The sequence below is a fragment of the Manduca sexta genome, chromosome 1, assembly GCF_014839805.1.
Source record: "Manduca sexta isolate Smith_Timp_Sample1 chromosome 1, JHU_Msex_v1.0, whole genome shotgun sequence".
NCBI lineage: Eukaryota > Metazoa > Arthropoda > Insecta > Lepidoptera > Sphingidae > Manduca > Manduca sexta.
Window position 1 is genome coordinate 83591 of NC_051115.1, and position 24315 is coordinate 107905.

General features: G+C 38.2%; 1 protein-coding gene across 1 annotated transcript in view; it reads right to left on the reverse strand.

Moving 5' to 3' along the window:
* Window positions 1–2141: 2141 nt before the first annotated feature.
* The window catches only part of LOC115452464 (serine protease snake), a 28712-nt gene continuing 6538 nt past the window's right edge, over window positions 2142–24315 (reverse strand). Inside the window, exons 2-10 of the mRNA XM_037447430.1 lie at window positions 20760–20843; window positions 16707–16794; window positions 15759–15866; window positions 14969–15021; window positions 12107–12264; window positions 8419–8601; window positions 6917–7106; window positions 5222–5388; window positions 2142–2329 (exon numbers count right to left, since the gene is read on the reverse strand). Coding sequence (XP_037303327.1) covers window positions 2156–2329; window positions 5222–5388; window positions 6917–7106; window positions 8419–8601; window positions 12107–12264; window positions 14969–15021; window positions 15759–15866; window positions 16707–16794; window positions 20760–20829 — 1191 coding nt within the window. The 5' untranslated portion in view covers window positions 20830–20843 and the 3' untranslated portion in view covers window positions 2142–2155. The remainder of the gene's footprint in view (window positions 2330–5221; window positions 5389–6916; window positions 7107–8418; window positions 8602–12106; window positions 12265–14968; window positions 15022–15758; window positions 15867–16706; window positions 16795–20759; window positions 20844–24315) is intronic.

Below are 24315 nucleotides of genomic sequence, written 5' to 3' on the forward strand. Positions count from 1 at the left end.
GCCTCTGTTCCGGAATATTAAAACAGCCCAACAATGTCATTAAATCAATGCTTGATGATTTCGTTGTTTATTATTTCAATATTTTTTTTAAGTGTAAAACGTAAATATATCTTAGCATCGATATATATGTACTAGATTTGGCGTTCCGAACATTCACTGTGTTCAACTGAATTGAAATGTTATCCATTCAAACTGATTTTAGTATGGTCAATATTGATACGTGTGGCTGTGTACGGAGTGCGCTCATAATATAAAAACGCTAGTATAAATGCAAACTTGGATGTGATTAAAAAATATTTGTGAAATAATTAAATTATTTGTTGTTCAAGTGAATAAATAGGTTATAACAGTGACGTTTTGTTTGCTTTTTTAGATCAGATTTTGTAGTTATTGCATGAAAGCTTTTTAAAAAGAAATATTATGGGTCATTGTTGTAAAGGTTACGCGCTAATCAAACACCACGGCGTGCGCATCATTATTTCAGCCGGGAATCGTCCAGTGCTGAACATTGGCCCCCCATTGAGCGCCATAGGAACCGTTTCTGGGCCGCCCTCATCCATCGGACTCCGGCGACCCTCACCAGGCCAGTCTATCTCGTGGGGGGCCTGCCTGCGTCTCCCGGTTCGTGGTCGCCACTTCAGAACTTTTCCGCCCCAATGGCCATCAGTTCTACGAGCTATGCGCCCTGCCCACTGCCATTTGAGTTTAACAACTCTAAAAGCTATGCCGGTTACTTTGGTCCTCCTGTGGATCTCCTCATTTCTTATTTCCACGGCGTACTCAAGACTGACTTTATTCTTCCGTCCACAAACCCACATTATATTTATATTTTACAAACACAGTTACCTACATCGAGTATATTATGTACTACGTACTAGATTGGGCGTTCCGAACAGTCACCGTGTTCAACTAAATTGAACAGCAATCCATGCAAACTGACTTTAGTAAATAGTATGGTCAATATTGCTTGTGGTTGTGTACGAAGAGTCGCTCATGATATAAGAACTTGGGTCTAAGTAAACTTCGGCGTGAATACAAATTATTAGTTAAACTAGCTTCCGCTCGCAGGTTCGCCCGCGTGGATTTCGGACTTCAAAAATGGAGCCGGTCGCGAACGTTCGAGAATGTTTGTTTTACGAAGCTACTCGCTCGGTGATTCGCTAGCCTCTAGGTGCCAAGCAAGCCGCCTGCCTGTGCGTTCGCGACCTTATATATATACAAAAATAATCCTAATAGCATGATTCAGTATTCACGCATGATGGCTTATTATTAGCGTATTTCATGGATGACTTTGGTGTTTCTATACTGATTTCTATGATTCTTTTTTATGGAATATTTAATAATGTTAACTTTTTAATTAGGGATGACTGAGAGTGTTATAAACGTAAGAGTAGACAAATATAATGAGAAAGCTTCGAACTGCTAAGCTATCGAGAGTTACACGTGTTATTGTGAGTCAACCATAAAAGATAGACATATGCTGTCGTGGGATATTTTTACATAATTTTAAGGAGAACATTTCCGTCATACATGATTTCTGTGTAGCTTTAACCATTAAGGTTGCACACGCGACGGAAGCTTAAAAAATGGAGTAACTTCTCCCGTTTTCCCAACATTTCCCTTCACTGCTCTGCTCCTATTAATTGTAGCGTGATGAAAAGTATACTATAACCAGCACAGGAGTATGACAAATAATTGTACCAAGTTTCGTTAAAAATCCGTCGAGTAGTTTTGTTTCTATAACGGTTATACAGACAGACAGACAGACAGACAGACAAAAATTTTACTAATTGCATTTTTGGCATCAGTATCGATCCCTAATCACCCCCTGATAGTTATTATTTTGGAAATATATTTCATGTACAGAATTGACCTCTCTACAGATTTATTATAAGTATAGATATAGATAAGTAAAATTATTTGTTGGTTAAGTGAATAAATAGATTATCACAGTGACGTTTTGGTTGCCATTTTAGTTCAGATTTTGCACAAATAGTTTATATGGACGTTCGTGTCTATAGAATACACGTCAATGGTTACCTACAATTGTGTTTCTAAGTGTGTGCAAGTTATACATTTTTTTTTGTTCTAGTGGCATTTGAAGGCGGTGAACTTACAACTATAAAAATAAAAAAGCAATATATTCAAAAAATATTTATTCTCCCGGCCATACAGTCTTCTCAATCCAGTCCAAGTAGCTGGAGACCCTGGTGTAAACTCCTGGATGCCCTTTCACCGCGCAGTATCTCCCGAATGACACCACTCCCACCACGTGGAAGATGCATTGATTATCCGATGATACCACTTGGAGTGGGGCGCCGGAGTCACCCTGGAAAGGATTTTAATAATACACAACATCACGCATTTATCCCCGAAGAGGTATGCAGAGGCGCAACCAGGGCACCCACTTTTCGCCATGTGTGTTCCGTCCCATGATGTGATATAGCCTATCATATCGGGTACAAATTCCAGACTCCGGGCTGATACTGAGTAGAAAAACCCAAATATCACTGCCCGACCCGGGATTCGAACCCAGGACTTCAAAGCGATGTACCGCAAGCAGTACATCTACGCCACCGAGGCAGTCATTTTTTTACTGGTGTTATAATTAAACGAGATTTTAAATGTTTTGTATTTTGATTTACTCGGATTAATCATTACATTAGTGTTAACAGCATTACAAAGCAGTTAGTATGTCAAAGACAATTAGAGAGGGACAACCATACAAAAGGCGAAAGCCTAGTTAGTTGTGGAACGGACTGCCCAGAGGAATGACGGCAGGTTCAAACTCTAAACACACCTCTGACTTTTCGAAAATTATGTGTGTATTCTTTCTGAATTATCGCTTGCTTCAACGGTGAAGGAAAACATCGTGAGGAAACCTGCAGACCTGAGAAGTTCTCTATAGGAATTTTGAGGGTGTGTGAAGTCTTCCAATCCGCACTACAGCGTGGTGGACTAAGGCCTAATCCCTCTCAGTAGTAGAGGAGGCTCGTACAGCAGTGACAATATATAATACCGGGCTGATATTATTATTATTGTTATAACCATAGATTGAACTAGTCAAAACCGAGTACAGACTTGGGAATATAGAGAGAGAATAAAACTAGGTTCACAAAGTTGGTGAACGCATAATATATCATATTATGACTTCAACAAATGGGAAGGCAATTTGAACTTTACACCAGATGGTAAGAAGCATCTAGATAGGTACACAAGGTGTTAAAACCCGCCATGGTGGCTTGTGGATCAGCCTGTGTATATCCGGTTCCAACATAATTGTGTCGACTGAAGTAATCATCTCTCGTCAGTCGACATTCTATTGGACCGCACTCCACTGACCATCAGGTGCGCTGGGGTCGGAGAGACGTTTATCCCCTCGCCTATCGATACAATAGAGTAGTTTCCTATGTTTGATTTAGTTTATTATTTTAGATGTATAATAATAATAAATAATAATATCAGCCCTGTATTATATACTTGCCCACTGCTGAGCACGGGCCTCCTCTACTACTGAGAGGGATTAGGGCTTAGTCCACCACGCTAGCCTAGTGCGGATTGATAGACTTCACACACCTTCGAAATTCCTATAGAGAACTTCTCAGATGTGCAGGTTTCCTCACGATGTTTTCCTTAGTAAACAATACACACATGATTTTAGAAAAGTCAGAGGTGTGTGCCCTTGGGATTTGAACCTGCGGACATCCGTCTTGGCAGTCCGTTCCACACCCAACTAGGCTATCGTCGCAACATTTTAGATGTAACAGAAAATAATATGAAAAAGAAATTCTTCTGAGAAATCAGCATTAAAATTTGTTGAAGAATAAAGCAGTTATGCATATTTGAAATATTGTTGAGAGCAATAGTGGTGGGGATAACGCGCTGTCCTTTTCTCACTCGCGCAACGTTATGGCCAGTGGCACTGGGTGACGTCACGTTTCAATAGTACTGTAATTTGACAGTTTCCCTTCCACCAAATTTCAAAGCTTTATAAGTTATTTATCATTGCGTGGACTTGAAAAATTCTTTTTCCGATACATCTATCTATCTATACTTATAATAAATCTGTAGAGAGGTCAATTCTGTACATGAAATATATTTCCAAAATAATAACTATCAGGGGGTGATTAGGGATCGATACTGATGCCAAAAATGCAATTAGTAAAATTTTTGTCTGTCTGTCTGTCTGTTTGTATAACCGTTATAGAAACAAAAACTACTCGACGGATTTTAACGAAACTTGGTACAATTATTTGTCATACTCCTGTGCTGGTTATAGTATACCTTTCATCACGCTACAATTAATAGGAGCAGAGCAGTGAAGGGAAATGTTGGGAAAACGGGAGAAGTTACTCCATTTTTTAAGCTTCCGTCGCGTGTGCAAGCTTAATGGTTAAAGCTACACAGAAATCATGTATGACGAAAATGTTCTCCTTAAAATTATGTAAAAAATATCCCACGACAGCATGTGTCTATCTTTTATGGTTGACTCACAATAACACGTGTAACTCCCGATAGCTTAGCAGTTCGAAGCTTTCTCATTATATTTGTCTACTCTTACGTTTATAACACTCTTAGTCATCCCTAATTAATAAAGTTAACATTACTAAATATTCCATAAAAAGAATCATAGAAATCGGTATAGAAACACCAAAGTTATACATGAAATACGCTAATAATAAGCCATCATGCGTGAATACTGAATCATGCTATAAGGATTATTTTTGTATATATATAAGGTCGCGAACGCACAGGCAGGCGGCTTGCTTGGCACCTAGAGGCTAGCGAATCACCTAGCAAGTAGCTTCGTAAAACGAACATTCTCGAACGTTCGCGACCGGCTCCATTTTTGAAGTCCGAAATCCACGCGGGCGAAGCCGCGAGCGGAAGCTAGTTTTGAATAAAAATCAGTTTTTCTATATGTATTTTAAAAAAGTTGTCAACTACCCTATTATGTCGGCTTGTTTTATCCGGAAATACTACACAGTAATAGGCGCAGTTACATGGAGAAAAGGAGGGGTCAGGAATGATCTTAGAAAATCTTCGCGCTTACAGAGTCCTCGCATGGTGCACGACTGACTGAAATTAAGCTTTATTGCTCGATACAATACTTTGTAATTCAAGGTGTTGGTGTTTCTACTGTATCGGTCGTATCGCTTGCCATCAGGCGAACGGCAAGCTCTCGTCATTCAAAGTAATAAAAAAAGGGAGGAAAAAATACCTGGCATGTGTCTTTCCCTCCTCTGAGCTCTCCAGCACACATCTGGCTCGATATAAACCCTGGCCATTTCCTTTTCGTCTGGTAATTCTTCATCAGAGGGTTGCAATGATCATTCTGTAGTAATGAGAGAGATACTTTACGAAGTACCTTCGAAGTCTCTTGGGATCCTATAAAAATTAAATCATTAATGAACCTGTAAATTGTACATTATTAGATTCCGTCAATATTACCTCTACCAGATTGTTAAACATTATTTAAATTGCGCAATATTAAGTCTACCGTTTGAGCAGTTCTCCAAAGACCGGGCAAGAAACTCTGGTGTTGCTTTTTCCCGAAATCAGTTTAAGGTATAAACTACAATAAATGTTGCAGAGAATACTTTTTTTTTTGTTGTTTAGAGCAGTTCATCATTCACAATAAATGATATTAAAATTTTCATACGAGTACAAAATCTCTCAGGATAAAATAATAAAAAATTAATGAATGAACTGGTACGTCTCTTATATGTGAGTTTCCGCCTGGGTAGATACCACCACAATGTCTATTTCTGCCGCCAGCAGTGTGTAGTCACTGTTGTATTCCGGTTTGAAGGATATTGTAGCCAGTGTAACTACATAATGAGACTTAACATCTCATGTCTCAGGATGGTGAGCGCAGTGGAATAGCAAACAATACTTGTAATTCAAAGTTTTGGGTTTTTCTACTGTTTATCAGTCACTAGCGACCCGCCCCGGCTTCGCACGGGTGCAATGCTGATACTAAATACACTACAGAAAAACTGTGAACGTTGTATATAAAAACATAGCGGCCCGCTCTGGCTTCGCACGGGTATAACATAACAAAATAACAGTATTTCTCCACTATTAAATGGATGTTATTATACATATAAACCTTCCTCTTGAATCACTCTATCTATTAAAAAAACCGCATCAAAATCCGTTGCGTAGTTTTAAAGATTTAAGCATACAAAGGGACATAGGGACAGAGAAAGCGACTTTGTTTTATACTATGTAATGATATCACTTACCATCAGGCGAACGGCAAACTCGTCTCGTCATTCAATAAACTACAAAAAAAAATGAAACCCTCCTAGCTGAATTTTGGCCACGGCGTCAATCTCAACGGAGATCAGCCACGCAGGAGATATTATAGTGCACAATATGTACAATACACAGCACTCTCTGTTTCTTCATTATTACTGGCAATAATTGCATCGTCTAAATGAGGCTAATAATCCATACCTAATACTTACAATGGCCCCCCCCCCCTCCCCCCGCCAGGCAATTATTGTGCGCTTGGTCTTCACACCAAATGCACGCCCATGTACGGGGGAACATTAGCCCGCGACTCTAGGCACATAGTGTAATGTATACCTCTTGGTTGCCAAATACACATTGCGGCCTAGAAGGGTTCGCGAGCATCTCCCCTCCCTCTCCCTTCCAACTATCCTAGCAAAGCTCCTCCTTCCTCTTCTCTTCCTTCCCTGTATCCCCTCCCTTCTTCCTCCCGGGCCCCGTGACCGAATAGCTGCAGGTCGCCAGCGTACCGTCCTCTAGCACTCTCAGCGATAGCAGTAGGGCCCACCAACTCCTCAAAGGGACTGCCGTGGTCGCTAAGCCGGGGGATCGCTTGTACACTGTTGCCAGGGTAACCCCGTGGTAAAACGCGGCAGTTCGCAAAAAAAAAGATACTTACGATCATCAGTGACTCCCCACCCTGTGGCCAGAGCTGATGTGTGCGTCCCAAACCCTCCTTTCGTCCAGAGACAAGCTGGTCTGATAGCAGTTCTCAACGTCACGGCATTAGCCAGCTCCATTAATGCTATATCGTTGTAGACCAACGGGGAATTGTAATCTGGATGTTTGATCACCTTGCTGATAGGTACCTGCAAGTTTCGGATTAAAAGTGTGTGCAATTCACATACGGCAGAAGTGACTTTCATATCTTCTTCCCTGCGTGCCCGAGCTAGCTTCCTTTACCTTAGCCGTTCAATTATTTTATGACCAATATGAAATTTCTTTAATTATACAAGGTTTTGTTTTGCATCCCCGCCATGTTTGAAGAGTATTGTAATGGGTACACATATTCATCTAATAATAGAATTTCCTACCTCAAACTGGAACCCGAATATTTGATTGAGAATTGAGCCGTACATGTAAGAATAGGACCCCATAGCAACGCGAATAGCTCACACACACGGACGGCAAATGCTGTTTGCAATAGTGTGTGCGTGTTGTATGGCGCAAAAATCGTCGATGCCACACAGGGTGGGTATGGATGATTGCCGTTACACATGTGGTTTTATTTTTAACCAATAAATATTGTTAAGTGTAATATTCGGTACTTATTTTTTCATTGATTCGTGTTCTATAAGTGGAGTATACCAACCTCAGTAAATATGGCGGGGATGCAAAAGAACACCTTATAAGCAACTTCATTTAAGTAATAAATATTCTCATGTACTTTGACTTATGTAACTATGTTCGCCTACGTGATGAATATAGCATTTTATTTTATCCGGACTTACTCCAACTCCATACTTCATCATCATAATCATCATGATCATCATCATTGTCATCATCGTCATCATCATCATCATCATCTTCAGCTTATATCTATGTTCACTGCTGAACATAGGCCTCCTTCAATATGGACCATTTTACTCTGTCTTAGGCCGGTCGCATTCAGTTCTTGCCAGCCACCTTTCGCAGGTAGTCACTCCACCTAGCTGGAGAGCGTACTACACTACATGTGCCGAGCCGTGGTCTCCACTCAAGAATTCTTTACAGGACCGTAGCTAGACTTGAATTTAAGGTAGGGCATCTGTGATTACAGCTAGGGTTGAGTAAAAATGTTACTAGATCTGAGCTGGTCAATCGATTTTTGGCTTTCTTTAATTGTGATCATGAATGAGTCAGGTTAATACTTACGTAATTGTTAGGGTAATATGCAGATTGTAACAAAATACCCTTAAATCTCGAAAGGTTATTCCACCCATCGATACGAATAACTCTTACTATGGAACCAACTTCCAAATTGTGAAATAAAAATCCGCTGCTCCATATATTATAGTTAGTAGTTATGTATTATTTAGGTGATTAAGGTATGGCATTAGTAATTTAAGGCATTGTCCCATAATGGCTCCCCTAGCTACGGGCCTGGCTCTTCACCAAACAACTCCTTAGCTCCATACTTACATCAACATGATCAGCTCTGTCGTTCACAGTGGGGTCTAAATTATGGTCTCCAAGTCTGGCGATCGCTGGATCGGCGCCACCAAACTTGATGCAGTGTCCTGCTGTTAGGATGAACTTGGGGCTGATGAGGGAGCCTCCGCACTGGAAGGCGTAGCCGGTTTCGTTCCTCCAGCCTATCGCCGCCTGGAGATTTTCATCGTTAAGAGTATATTTATTTAAGGAGCTCCAACGAAGGATGCACGGCATATAATAAAAACAATGTAGCATTTTTACAATTAGCAATGCGACGTGCCTCTTCAGTTATCGGAGACCACAGGATGCAAATTTATATATTGGTACAGCGGCAAAAAGAATTATATTTGTTATTAATATTATTTAGATATCTAAAGATAAGGTATCTAAGATATAATATTTTATAGAGTCTGTTTTAAGTATACAAACTTAAAACAGACAAAAAAGCATAAAATATAATAAGAATAGACAAAACATCTTATGTTATAACATGTGGTGAATGCGATAAATTATAATTTATTGTGAATACGTAATAATTTCAGGAAAATAGTTTTAGTATAAATAGTTTTCTGTCGGTTGTATCGGAAGAGGCTAGGTTAATTCAAAAATATTTTGATTTCATCAAAAGATAGTAGGCACGGGTGAAAGCGAACGTACGGAGCGACATATTCGTGAAATAACGAACAAGCTCCTTAAATAAAGATTAACTATACCTAGTCTTGCCATAAATATTGTAATAAAGAAAAAAGAAAATTGTTAACTGCAAATAACATTTATTACTTTTACAGTGTGTCAGTTTAATACATAAATATAAAACAATTAAAAATATAAAAAGCTTATTCGAAGTGGTCTCCATTGGCTGCAATACAGTCCTTTAAACGATGAGGCCAGTTATCAATAGAAGCACGCACTCTTTCCATGGGAAAATTCTTCACTGCCAATCGTATAGATTGTTTTAGGGACTCAAATTATCATGGCGTTTAGAGCAAGCTGTACTCTCTAAAACTGACCACAAATCATAATCCAGCGGATTAAGATCGGGACTAGACGACGGCCAGTCTTCAGCTCTGATGAAGTCCGAAACGTTCGATTCCAACCAAGACTGCGTGGACCGAGCTTTATGACCCGGCGCCGAGTCTTGCTGGAAGGACCATACTTGGTTATTGAACATGGTGATGTTAAGGGGCTTAACTACCTTCTCAAGAATGGTATCTTGATACACTTGTGCCGATGTTTTGATACCTTTTCACAAAAATATGGCTCAGTCACTCCTTCATAGCTAACACCCCACCAAACCATCACTGAAGTCGGATAATGTCCACGTTGCACTCTGTCGACTAATTGGGAAGCTTCCTTAGAGCTTTGAGCATAAATACGGTCATTTTGTTTGTTAAAATGTTGCTCAATTGTAAAAATTTTCTCATCCGTAAACAAAATTTTTCTGTGACCTCCCTTTGCGTACCGCTTCAGTAGTTGTTTCGATTTTACCACCCTATTCTTCTTTAAATTATCAGTTAAGAAATGGCCAGTGCGTCTCTTATAGGCTGCAAGTCCTAAGTCATCTTTTAAAATACGCGACATGGTTCTAGGTGCTATCTTCATTTCCCGAGATAAAATCTTTTGCTTTCGGACAGGATTTCTTCGAATTCTTTCCCTTACTGCTTTGACCACCTTTTTCGTACGAACACTACGTGGACGGCCAGATCTTTTCTGTCACAAACAGAGGAGGTCTCATTGTACCTATTAATAGCCCGGTACACAAACATTTTACTAATACCAAGTGTATGGAGAGTTTTAAAAATTGCATTTGGCTCCATACCTACTTTGTGTAATGCTATCACAGCGATTCGGTTCTCTTTATCACCCCACACCATTTTAATATCGCAAAATATTTTACAATGTATTGGCGCCAAAATGAGAAAACACAATGAACAATCGTATAAAAATGACAGATTCGAAATTCAAATGTAATATTTTTTTATAATTAAGTGTAACAGTATTTATGGCCAGACTAAGTAGTCCTAAAAACTTATCTGGCCCGGTGAGAAAGTCGCTGTTATATCAGCGAATGGCAGGCAGATTGATTTTTCAAAATGACGCCGTTAGTTCCTCTTTCGGCCACCGGGCCAGATAAGTTTGTGGCACTATAATTAATGCTTGATATGTTAGCCGGCTAACATGACAGCTACATGACATTACGCGTGTCACGGGAATATAACCTTATTATTTATTACATAATAAGGTTATTTTTGCTAACATTCCAATCATACCGATGGCAAATGTGTTAAAAAAACCCAAGTTACAGTCGTATTGAATAAACTATGCCAATCTCAATATTCGATCCGATTCCGAGAATGCACCAATCACAATAACTCATTCGTAAGCGTGTCAAAAATACTGTGTTCTGATTGGTCAATTTTGGAAATAGATCGAAAAAAGCTGTTGGATCGATTATTGAACACAGCAGTTATGCAAGGTCGAAGATAGCTAGGCCAGTAGACATGAAACCAAGGGACAGCAGATCTGAGTATTTGATATTTCAGCTTAATAAGTCCACGCGTTGCTGAGAAAAAGGGTCTTGACGGATGGACGGACTACAAAGTGAATGAATATGAATCTAGACTAGAATATTACAAACTAAATTCTTTGTCTCATAGGAGGAAAATTGCGGATATTTTGTTTCTTTATAAGTTAATGAACGGCTATATTGAATGTGAAAATTTGTTGGAGAAGATTCAAATTGTGGTCCCCCGCCAAGGTAGTCGTCTTTGTAATCGCAAAACCTTGGCGACACCACATTTTAAAACCAATCTGGGGCAACATTCCGCATTATATCGCATGGTTTCGGGCTACAATGGCATTAGGCAGCAATTTGACATTTTCTCCTCCTCCTTATCATCAGCTAAAGTTAAAATTAGAAATGCTGTTAGCAGTCGAATTACGTAAACTTGTACCCTTAATCTAACCCAAAATATGATGTTCTTAATTAATTTATAATTGTTTTTGTAAATTTAGCTTAAAGGTAATTGTATCACACCTTTTTTGTTATGTTCTTCTTTTTTTTTTTTCTTTCTCTCTTTTATTTTATGTGTAGTTTAAAAGATTTTGAGCCCACATTTATAAGATAATTTATAAAAGTTAAGTTTTATGTACGCCGCGTTCACTATTTTAGGACATACATTTATATAGATAAGTAAAGAAAATGTAATTAGAATTAAGTAAAATTGTATTGTCTGGTTTGTGAACCAATAATAAAAAAGTGATCCTATAAGGGCTCCGTTTTTTCCTTTCGAGGTACAGAACCCTAATAAAAGAGTGTTTTAGGCGGAATAAATAGCAAACACGTATGTTATGGTTTAACTGGTGGTAGGTCTCTCATGTGAGAGTCCGCCTGGGTAGGTACCACTGCAATGTCTATTTCTGTCAAGCAGTGTGTAGGCACCGCTGTGTTCCGGTTTGAAGGACATTGTGGTCACTGTAACTACTGGATATAAGACTTAATATCTCATGTCTCAGGATGGCGAGCGCAGTGGAATACCAAACAATAATATTTCAAAGTGTTGATTGGTGTTTTTACTGTTTATCAATCGTATCGCTTACATTCAGGCGAACGGCAAGCTCGTCTCGTCATTTAAAGCAATAAAAATAACTTTAATTTCAACAGGCTCCAACCTACCATATGTGGGAATTCGCCCACAGACGCTTCCTCGCCGCCAACAATGAGTCCTGTACCCTGGTAGTCACACTTGGGCGCTGTAACCACGCCAGAATCGGAAGCTTGCAAAGCAACGTAATGTGTCCTGTGAATAACGTCCCTACTGTATTCGTCGCATTCTGAAAGAAAACAGCCTTTATTAGGAAAGTGTAATAAATAAAAATAATTACTGGCAACTTTAAATTTAATTATAAAAAAAATGACACTTCCTCAAATAGCCTTTATTAGGAAACAGAAATAAATAAATTAATTACTGGCAACTCTAACTGTAATAATAAAAACTACACTTTCTCTTGTTTCTTTCTTGTTGAAATGTTTTTCTGGCATATATTTTTTGTTAATTTCCAAAAACTGACAATGCATTATATTGATTTATAAATTATCCGCATAATTTAATTCCAGTGCCTCACATAAACCTCAACAAAAAGGAAGATTAATTTATTCCTGACACAATTTTAAATAGACTCAATAGGTACTACTTTACAAACAAAATTAAAACAAAGAAAATTACTATATTCTTAATTAATAGATGTATACATATAAATCTCCCTCTTGAATCACTCTATCTATTAAAAAAAAAAACGCATCAAAATCCGTTGCGTAGTTTTAAAGATTTAAGCATACAAAGGGACATAGGGACAGACAAAGCGACTTTGTTTTATACTATGTAGTGATAATTAAAAATAAATGTCCAACAAAGGATTAGTATAATAATCATTATTATAACATATTAGTCCAGCAAAGGTAGTCCTTCGCTATTACAGCATAGTCATTCAAATTATATTATAAAATTATGCTCGCGACTTCGTCCGCGTGAATAAGTTTTTGGGGACAAAAGACCCGCTATATATTTTCCCGGAATAGAATAGCCTATGTTCTTTCCAGAGTTTCAAAGTATCTCCATACCAAACTTCATTGAAATCCGTTGGGTAGTTTTTGAGCTTATCACGTTCAGACAGGCAGGTAGATGCGGGGGACTTTGTTTTATAATATATTTTTAGACCGTTATACATATTTTTTGCTTAACTTTAACCGTTTACGCAACGCACGCAACGCAAATTCTCGAAAGGAATAAATTATCTCCGTTTTTGCAACATATTTCATTGATTCTCCGCTCCTGTTGGTCATAGCGTGATAATACATAGCTTTCCTCTATAAATGGGCTATCTAATGTTGGAAGAATTTTTCAATTCGAACCAGTAGATCGTTAGATTAGCGCGTTTAAACAAACAAACTCTTCAGCATTATATACTGCCGTCCTAAGCTCGAAAGCGGTATCTCAAATAAAAAAAAACAAATTTTTGATTTTTATATCGTCAAGAAATACCAATCCAATAAACTTACCTAAATAACGGTATCTTGTTTAGAACTTGTTAAAAATACCTTAAAAGAGTTTCTCTATATCAGTTTTACATACAAAACTATATAAATACAAAATTTCAATTATCTCGAAATAAGGTTTCCCTGACATACCGCTTTTGCGCTTAGCACGGTAATATAATAGTATAGATATTGATTAAGCGTTTTATACCGCTTTTAAACAATCAACCTATAATACTAATTATTAAAATCAACACTTGTATTTCAACTTGTAATTCATATCTACCGCCTGACTGTAAACATTTTTACGTTACGCAGTGCGACGGCAGGCTCAGTAGTTGATCCACAATATCATATGTAAATTATTGTAATCTACCCTGTACACAACAATCCTAAAAATGTACAATGAGCTAATGTTGAGTAGGACATAAAAGAGGCCATACATTTGTCCCGTACATGGCATCAAAATGTAAGAGTGGCACAAAATTATATATTGTAACTACTTCAAATTGCATGTCGCGGCAGTCGCGTTCCTCATTCTGTCTCTGGTAAACTATAGGACGAGGACAGAGAGGTAGAGAACCGCATGTTACAAATTACAATAGGACGTTTTTCTACAATATAGCGCCCATTGAAGCGCCGAGCGTCAGTACGCCTTGCCTCATTTGAAGTAGGACATTGTACCGGCTCAATGTTAGAAAGAGGCTGCTCTTACAAACTCTTTTTCATGTCATGTCCTACCCAACTCTACAATGAGCAAGGTGACGTGGTCAGTCGTGCGAAAAAAAAAGATAAATGGCGCGAAACTAAACCGGCTGGCCAGCGGACCACTGCGTCGGCGATACACTTTTGTTTGTATTTTACTTAGGATCGGACGGACGTTCACAATCTTTGCATTTCGCGAGCTATATTTTTAAGTTCTTGTTCTTTTGCTTATTTGTTAGCTAATTTGATTAAAATTGTTGTCTTTTTATAAATAAGTTAAGTTTTTTGTTACAAGTACTAAATATTATTTAAGTTCTCAGTGTTGATTTTTAAACAACTAAATGTTAAAACCTAAATATACAACTACTAACGATGATAATATGATGCAACGAAAAACTCACCGAGTTTATGATTGCATTATAATTAGAAGAATAAGCTCTGTATGTTTTGTATAATGATTTCTTATATTTACGCGAATGTAGACATTAAAATAAAATTACTTTTCGGATTCTATCACGGTTTTTAATATTTTAGTTTTCTCCCGACGTTTCGAAGAGTTTGCAGCCTTCATGGTCACGAGGGGGACTCACCAGAAAACTAAAGTTTAAAAAACCGTGATAGAATCCAAAAAGTAGTTTAATTTTAATGTTTATGTTTTAACAAATATTTAAATAAATAAAATAATAATCTAAATTATATATTTTCAATTATGAAGAGACGGAAGTCAGTTATATAATCTGTTGCACAGGCCACGCTTTAAACATAATTCTTCCTATATCTATTACAAGAATACCTTACTTCTTTCGCTGACTCGTTTTGATTTATCTCCATCGCTCCATACCGGGGGTTTCCTAGAAAAGTTAGAAAAGATTATTTCAATCATTTTGTTCTTTGATTTTGACTAAACTTCCAAATTAGATTCCTGCTGGCTTCCTTTTCGTAATTAATGTAGAATCTAATTATCATGAGAACTATAAATATCTTTGTAAAAATTTTATCCTTCGCTTTATCCTGTTTGTAGAGAAAACGTCACTAATAGTAGAAAAAAGGTATTTAATACATTGAAAGAAAGTTTTATTATAACGCATTATCTAGTTAAATACATTTTATTTCAATATCATAAAAAAAAATCGGACTTTAATAATCATTATTTATATCTATTATTAATTACATGTGCACTTATTACATATTAAATAATTATGTAATAATTTAACTAATGACTATCTAATTTCATGGTGTCAGTTACTCGTGACGCTGCGCGCGCATCTTAAAAATTAACCCCTTATTCATAAACGTTATTTATCTAAGGACGGAGCATTGCTGTGATAACAAGTTTGTTTCTCAGCTTTGTTTATCTGACAGCCAACCAGATACAAGTTGAATCTCAATATCAGCCAATCACAACGGCCCTATGTCTACGAACTGCGAAGGCTGCCATGCCGTCAGCACCGAGAAACAGACTTGTTATCACAGCAAAGATAGAGCTTAGATAAATAACGTTTATGAATAAGGGGGTTTCATCGTTTTTCCCTAATGTGCTAAAAGAAGTATAGCATCAAATAGTTAGGAACCATTGCTATAGACTTACTCCTGAGTCGTAGGCGCTGTCTGCAGTATGGACCCTTCATCAAGACAGCAGACTAGTGTAGGGCTGAAGGCACTGTACGCGCAGAAAGTAGGCGTAATACCATTACCCCTGCAACAAATATTTGTTTAAATATATATTTTTTTTCTTTTAACGTTGGCTTGCACAACGACTTAGGGGCCGTTCAAGTATTATAATAAATAATATAATAATATCAGCCCTGTAATAATATGGCCTAGTGCGGATTGGTAGACTTCACACACCTTCGAAATTCCTATAGAGAACTTCTCAGATGTGCAGGTTTCCTCACGATGTTTTCCTTCACCGTTAAAGCGAACGATAAATTCACAAAGAATACACACATGATTTTTTTAGAGTCAGAGGTGTGTGCCCTTGGGATTTGAACCTGCGGACATTCGTCTCGGCAGTCCGTTCCACAACCAACTAGGCTACCGCCGCTTTTTCAAGTATTACGTAACTTAATTTGGAGGGGAGGGGGGTGTTGTAAAACGTTACGATGCGTTACAGGCGCGGGAGGGAGGTCTCGTACAAAGCGTCATGTAACATTGGATTTATTATTATAAAACAATAACAAAGGTATTTTTGCGATTTTTCGATACTTTACGAAAAAAAATGTATTTTTATTAATCGTTAATTAAAGTTGGCTATACTGCCGTGCTAAGCGCATAAGCGTTGTCAGGGAAACCTTATTTCGAGATAATCGAAGTTTTGTATGTAAAACTGAGATAGAGAAACTCTTTTAAGGTTTTTTTAACAAGTTCTAAACAAGATACCGTTATTTAGGTAAGTTCATTGGATGGGTATTGACGATATAAAAATCAAGATTTTGATCTTTTTTGAGATACCGCTTTTGAGCTTAGCACGGCAGTATTAGGAAGATTTGAGTTCCACGAGATTGCAAACTGTTTTTTTGTACTAAACTTGTCTTACACAGATGCTTTCTTCGCTGAAGGACAGTTTTCTATAAGGCTGCATTTTCCAACCGATTTGGTGTAATCATCCACACACTGATCACCCGCTAAAAGAAACAAAACGATAAATAATTTGCTTATACAATAAGTCGACGGTGCCTACGTAAAGTATCGAATGTGCAAAATTGCATTTTGCACATGCAATACTTTATTTAGGGACTGTGGAATAAATATCGCTTATTTAGTGTTAATAACCATCCTTATTGTCTTAAATAAATGCAGTTCATTTTCATAAGGACCGTTAAAATATCGACATTCCCTACGCAAAGTATTGAATCTGTATTTTGCAGATTCAATACTATACGTAGGGACCGTCGGTATATTCCGTGATTAAGTCAGTTTGGAATCAAAATGTGGTTACTTAGAAGAATTTGTGGGGTCAAAAAATAGGGAATTCATTGTACTGTTGATAATTTAAATGTGATAATATTTTTCACTTGTTCGAGTTTGATAGTAACGTCGTGACAAATTATTCATTACTAACGACCCGCCCCGGCTTCGCACGGGTGCAATGCTGATACTAAATACACTACAGAAAAACTGTGAACGTTGTATATAAAAACATAGCGGCCCGCTCTGGCTTCGCACGGGTATAACATAATAAAATAACAGTATTTCTCCACTATTTAATGGATGTTATTATACATATAAACCTTCCTCTTGAATCACTCTATTAAAAAAAACCGCATCAAAATCCGTTGCGTAGTTTTAAAGATTTAAACACACATAGGGACAGAGAAAGCTACTTTGTTTAATACTATGTAGTGATGAATAATCGATCGTAGTGTTCGTAGTACGTGAGATTTAGTTGCATTACAACGAGTTCTCACTTATTATTCGTAAACATTCAATTTCATGTTCGTAAAAATTGCTATTTTATTACATTGGTATTTATTTTCAACTCTATTGATACAGAATTTAAAATTTTCGGTTCCTAAACGACTATAAAATCACGGTGTATAAACCACACGACTCGTACGAACTTCTCTTTCTGCCAAAATATAAAATATTTATGCACACGTTTATAAAATCTGTTGTAGTGTGCGTAAAACAGATGTGTTGCTTTGAATGACGAGACGAGCTTGCTGTTCGCATGATGGTAAGCGATACGACCGCCTATAAACAGTAGAAACACCAACACCTTGAATTACAAAGTATTGTTTGGTATTCCACTGCGCTCGCCATCCTGAGACATGAGATGTTAAGTCTTATGTCCAGTAGTTACATTGGCTACAATGTCCTTCAAACCTACAACAGTGACTACACACTGCTTGGCAGTAATAGACATTGCGGTGGTACCTACCCAGGCGGACTCTCACATATGAGACCTACCAGTAAAACCACTGCGCATTGGTAACCTACACGTAATAATAGATAGTAATAATAATATCAGTTCTGTATTATATACCGTCTCACTGTTGGGCACGGGCCTCCTCTACTACTGAGAGGGATTAGGCCATAGTCCACTACGCTGTGCGGATTGGTAGACTTCACACACCCTCAGGTATGCAGGTTTCCTCACGATGTTTTCCTTCACCGTTAAAGCAAGCGATAATTCTCAAAGAATTGGTACACACATATTTTTATCTATCGCTACATTTTTTTTCTACTTACACGTAATTAAATCTGAATTATAAATCAATAAAGTGTCAGTAGTTTTACAACAATAATTAGTTCAATGTCCAACAATAACAAGCAAATTACCTTAGACCATATAGAAATGACGCGCCATTTGTTTATTGCTGCTAACAAAATATCACTGAAGTAAAACTATTTTACTTTACCGCGCTTATTTATATTATAATTTTTTCTCGACTTTTCGAAGACTGCAGCCTTCATGGTCATGGGGACTGAGGTGTTGGTCGTCCGAAAAGTCAGTTACAATATCTACCTACATTTTACAATTATGACAAAACTGGCAGACTTCAAGACACTGAGCTCATTCTGCGTATATCGACCGTCAACAGCTAAAAAAAAATTAAAAAGTCTAGGTATAATCTAAGATGTTTTTATTACATAGATACGTTGTCCGAGCTCAATACTGTCAAGTCTAAAGCACGGCAATTGCCCGACATTCACTTAGTCAACCTCCAACCACTGTCGCGGCTTACTAACTTTTTGTATTTTTATAAATAAAATGCCTTCCTGTGTTTTTAGATGATGTACAAATTATACTCCAACTGGGAATAAAAAAAACGTTTTATTTCATACGTTGGAATTAAGTACACACTATTAACCAATAAATGCATTTTATTCGACTGTCATGGCGACGGGGCGGTCGACGCTCGGGCACATTCGGGCTCACTCGAGCCGTATCGTATAGTAAATACTGCGCTGTTTTTATGTGCAATTTTGTTAGTCTATGACGCGTCTATTTGTAAAACGTCATTGAATGCACACATGAAAAATTAAACACTAATCTACCAAATACAAGTTTTTATAAATGCTTGAGTTATTTATACTTTGGCATAAGGAAAACACACAAGTCCTTTATATTAGAGGAAATAAAATATCAAATTATGAATTAATCAGTTTATACCAACATTAAACTATATAGTTATAGACCGAACATCAGGGCCAAATTTTTGCTCCGAAAGTTATTACCAATTGGAAATAAGTCGCTGTCTTATTTTGGTGCTCCCACATTGCCGTTAGAAAATGTTTGTAAACATTTTCTAACATAAAAACATTTACTCACAAATGTTGTCAATTGTTACATTTTGTTACGAACTGTTACATGTCATAAGTGCTCCTTTTTTTTTTTTTTTTTGTTTTCGCGGAGAAAGTATCTTATGACTACCGCTCAGCCTTCGTGGGGGGCGACTGAGCGGTTATGTTGGGGTCACCGTGCCTTACGACCCGGCATTGCGCCGCCTGGATTTGATGTCGACCTTCAGGCGACCGCCGGGCCGAGTCCCTAACCTATATACAACGCACGGCATACCAACTAAAACTCCGCGGTGGCCCTCTTCGGCGCATTAGGGACGACTGCGAGCTTCCTCTGACGGAAATGTCTAAGTTTGCTTCCACAGCCGCCCCAGCGCGGTGCCGCCTAGTGCGGCCCGTCTCCTGTGGGGGGAGGGGCTCAGGAGCCCCCACGCACCGAAGGACGCCCTCGGCGTCTACGGCAGCATGAGGCCAACTGCACACTGCCGTCCATCCCGGGGGTCAGCCGAAAATTGTGCAAAGACGCACAAAAATGCACTAGGGCGGACAACCCCCTGCTGCCCGCCGACGACCCCCATCGTGGCCCCTATTAGTCGCCTTTTACGACAGGCAGGGGATACCGTGGTGAAATTCTCCAAACGCCCCCAATCCACAGGGCGGGTCATAAGTGCTCCTACATAATGTTTCCTCACATTTTATAACGTTTAAATCTGGTATTGGCTCGCAGTTTGTTTGCGTTCTGAGAGCGTCTACACGAAAATGGAAGAGGATTTGCTCATTGGAATAGCTTTCATTTTTTGTTTAAAAAAGAAGAAAAAGCGCTCTTATTGGATGCGCCAAACGCTAAAAGCTAGAGAAAAATATAATGCTACTAAACATTTTGTAACATGAAAACATTTTTTAACATTTGTGATTAAATGTTTGCCAACAAATGTTTACTAAGTACTAAACATTTTCTAACGGCAATGTGGGAGCACCTTTTGAAATGTCCGTGTGACAAGATGTCAGCGTCCTTAGATATTAAACAAATAATATTTACAGAGAATATGCTAATATTCGCATTAAATACGTGCAAATGATATGGAGACAATATGAAGTATTTTACATTGATTGCTATTTCACATTAGATAGAACCATCATCATCATCTCAGCCACAGGAAGTCCACTGCTGAACATAGGCCTCCCCCAAGGATTTCCACGTCGACCCGTTGGAAGCATCGCATGATAGAACCATCACATAAGCGCATCATTTCTGTATGACAAACTTCCTAATGTCCGCTGTATATAATCTTAGAACTCTAGTTATGCCATTTACTATATGGTTTTCCCCTCACACTCTACATACCTTTAGTTTGACATCTTGCCGGTAAAATCAACACGTACAGGAAAAATAATATGACGCATTTGTACATCATTATTATAACTTGATCTGTAACAAATACCAACACATAAATGAGAGGAATTTCCAAAACAGAAATATGATGATTTCTTATGTTTACGCGAATGTTAGACATTGAAATAAAACTAAAAACTATTTAACGGATTTTATCGCGGTTTTTTATATTATTATTTTCTCCCGACGTTTCGAAGACTTTGCAGCCTTCATGGTCTGCGAAGTCTTCGAAACGACGACGCTCTACGAAGTCTGCAGTCGCTGAACATTCTGAAGGAGGCTCCAATCATTATTTGCGATTAGACAAGCCACAAATCCTTGCCAAAGAACACCGATTCCTGCCTAGGATGATTCGCGAGGCTATTGAAATTAAAAAATACCCAAATTTCAATAGGGAAGATGGTTGGAAGCTTGCAAAAGCCTAGGAACCTGTTCTACATTTAATTAAATCGGATCCCAAAAGACCGGCTGCCAGACCTCAAGACACTGTGAGCTCATTCTGCGTAGATCGGACCGTCAACAGCTAAAATTTAAAAAGTTGTATATTTGAAAAATGTAGGTAGATATTGTAGCTTTGACTTTACGGATGAACAACACCTTAGTCCTTCAGACTGATGAAGACTTTGCCCCCAGTCCCTCCCGTAACTATGAAGGCTGCAAAGTCTTCGAAACGTCGGGAGAAAAATAAAATATTAAAACCGCAATAAAATTCGTAAAATAGTTTAATTTAAATGCAGAAATAAGAGTTAGCATAAATGAGACAATTTTCCAAACTTACGAACTTCTTATTTAAAACGTTACTTAAAAGGGGTATCTGACTATGTTTTTTTGTTGCATTTTAAATATGTAACAGCAATTAGTACAAAAAACAAATCCAGTGAAAACAGCATTAAAATTCGATAAGAAATGAGGCAATTGAATGAGGCAATCAAAAATGAGTGAAGTGAAGATATCGCTCCATCTCTTTCTTTCGCACGCATCGTCATGCCCGCTGACGTCACATACAAGTATTTTACTTTTCTGTTTTTTGACACTCACCCCTACTACCTAATTTCAATGGCTTATAACTTGTGGATGTTTTACCAGATTTAAATATTTCTTCTGTTTTAGAATTTATACAACGCGCATATTTTATAAAAGTTACAAACAAAAATAAGTCAAATACTCTACTCTGTAGCTCTTTACCAGAATGCTGAGTAGGCTGGAGTCTAGAGCGACAGGCTTTAATGGCGGTAAATTTTTACAAAAATGCAAAAGTTTCTAAAATTGTTTGTTTGTTAGAATTAAACTCAGAAACAACTAAACTGAGTTAAACGAAAACCCGTTACCCGAAAACGGCGGGGAGTTTATTTTATAATATATACAGGGTCATTTTGACATCACGTTACTAAATGAAACCACATACTTATCTACTTGGAAATAACAATTTACAATAAGTTACTTGAGCTGTAAATGTAAAATAAAAAAGTGTAAGTTTTAAACAAAATAAATACTTATCAATAAAAAGTGACTTAAATTTTATGCGCCCTAATGCCACTACTACTACCTAAGACAATTCTTCGCAGCAGCAACTAAAACCAGGATTTTTGGTGAAAATATTCGTTATTAATGTATTATTTTTGGCACAATGTCAGCAAAGGTGAAGACGAGTATGTGGTTTCATTTAGAAACGCAATGTCAAATGACCCTGTATAAGGATGTAGGTACGACCGACAAGATGATTAATGCTTTTCAAAATAACGTATATAAATTATTAAAAGGTTTTAATACATTTGACCTCAAGGTTAGTGGTTGTTAGTCATAATATATTGCAAACATTAATTTCGCTGCCCACACGTGTTGTGTCTTTATACGCGCAACGCCAATGCAGAACCCCCCCCTACCCAGGCAATTCTTGTGCGCTTGGTCTCCACACAAAATGCACGCCCATGCATGGGGAAACATTTGCCGCGTCCCTAGGCACACAGCTCGTGTGTATATCTCATGGTTGCTAAATTCACAGTGAGGTCTATCTAAGGATTCGTGAAAAATTCCCTTCCCTTCCCGTCCGACCATTCTAGAAACTCCTACTTTCTCTTCTCTTCCTTCCCTCTATTCCCTCTCTTCTGCCTCCCGGGTCCTAAGACCGTCTAGCTGCAGGCTGTCGCGCCTCCAGTGATTGCGGTAGGGCCCACCAACTCATCATGGGGCTGCCATGGTTGCTAAGCCGGGGGATCGCTTGTACACCAATAGCAGGGTACCCTCGATGATAAACACGGCAGTTCCCCCAAAAAAAAACGCCAATACAGCATTACAAGATACATATCATCGGTTTACTGCAAGAACTCACTAATTGCAAAAAAATCATAAAGTACAGTTTATAAACTGAACATAATATAATATTTAACATACTTGATTTTAAGAATAAAAATTGTATCTATGGTGATGGTTGACAGCGGCGATAGCCTAGTTGGGTGTGGAACGGACTGCCAAGACGAATGTCCGCAGGTTCAAATCCCAAGGGCACACACCTCTGACTTTTCTAAAATCATGTGTGTATTCTTTGTGAATTTATCGTTCGCTTTAACGGTGAAGGAAAACATCGTGAGGAAATCTGCACATCTGAGAAGTTCTCTATAGGAATTTCGAAGGTGAGTGAAGTCTACCAATCCGCACTAGGCCAGCGTGGTGGACTAAGGCCTAATCCCTCTCTGTAGTAGAGGAGGCCCGTGCTCAGCAGTGGGCAAGCATATAATACAGGGCTGATATTATTATTAATATTATAAGGTGATGATTATATCAAAGATGATATAAGGAAAACAATATAACTAAAACTAAACGTGGCTTAATTCATACTTTTGTATTGCCAGTTAATGTCTTGCAGTAAACCGACGAAAAAATCTACTCAAATGCGCAAATACACGTCGCGTGTTAATATAAACGTTAGCAGTGCGGCGAAATACATGTCGTGTTTTACCTGTTGCACGGTCAATATGTTAAGTGTCGTAGCTTGGTAAGCAATGGCCCTAGATATGTGTAAGACGCTTAGCAGATGCCAGCCCCGGATCTTAAATTTTTTAGAGGCGGGGCAAAATCTGCATAATACCGCCCCCGACCACATATATTTTTACTTTTGTCATCATCATCATCATCATTTCGCGCCTCGGGGGGAATAATTTATGTGTGTAATGTAATGGAAGTCTCAGTAGTCAAGGTTGCGTTAATGCTGAGATGTGTATTCGTGTGTCAAGTTTGAATTTGCCGCCCTCTAACTTCGCCGCCCGGGGCACGGGCCCTGGCTTGCCCCCCCCTAGATCCGGGGCTGGCAGATGCAAGGGCCCGGGATTAGGCACGGAAAGGTTCCCGATTAAGATTTTTTTGTAGGTAATAAGTTATATTAATTTTCATAAGATAGTATTTTAAAAAAGTAACTGGACACGGATGTTCCGGTGCACTGGCTTAGCACTAAGGTAGCGATTTTCGTAAGTATGCTGTTAGCGCCAATTTTGACACGCCACGTGTCGGACTG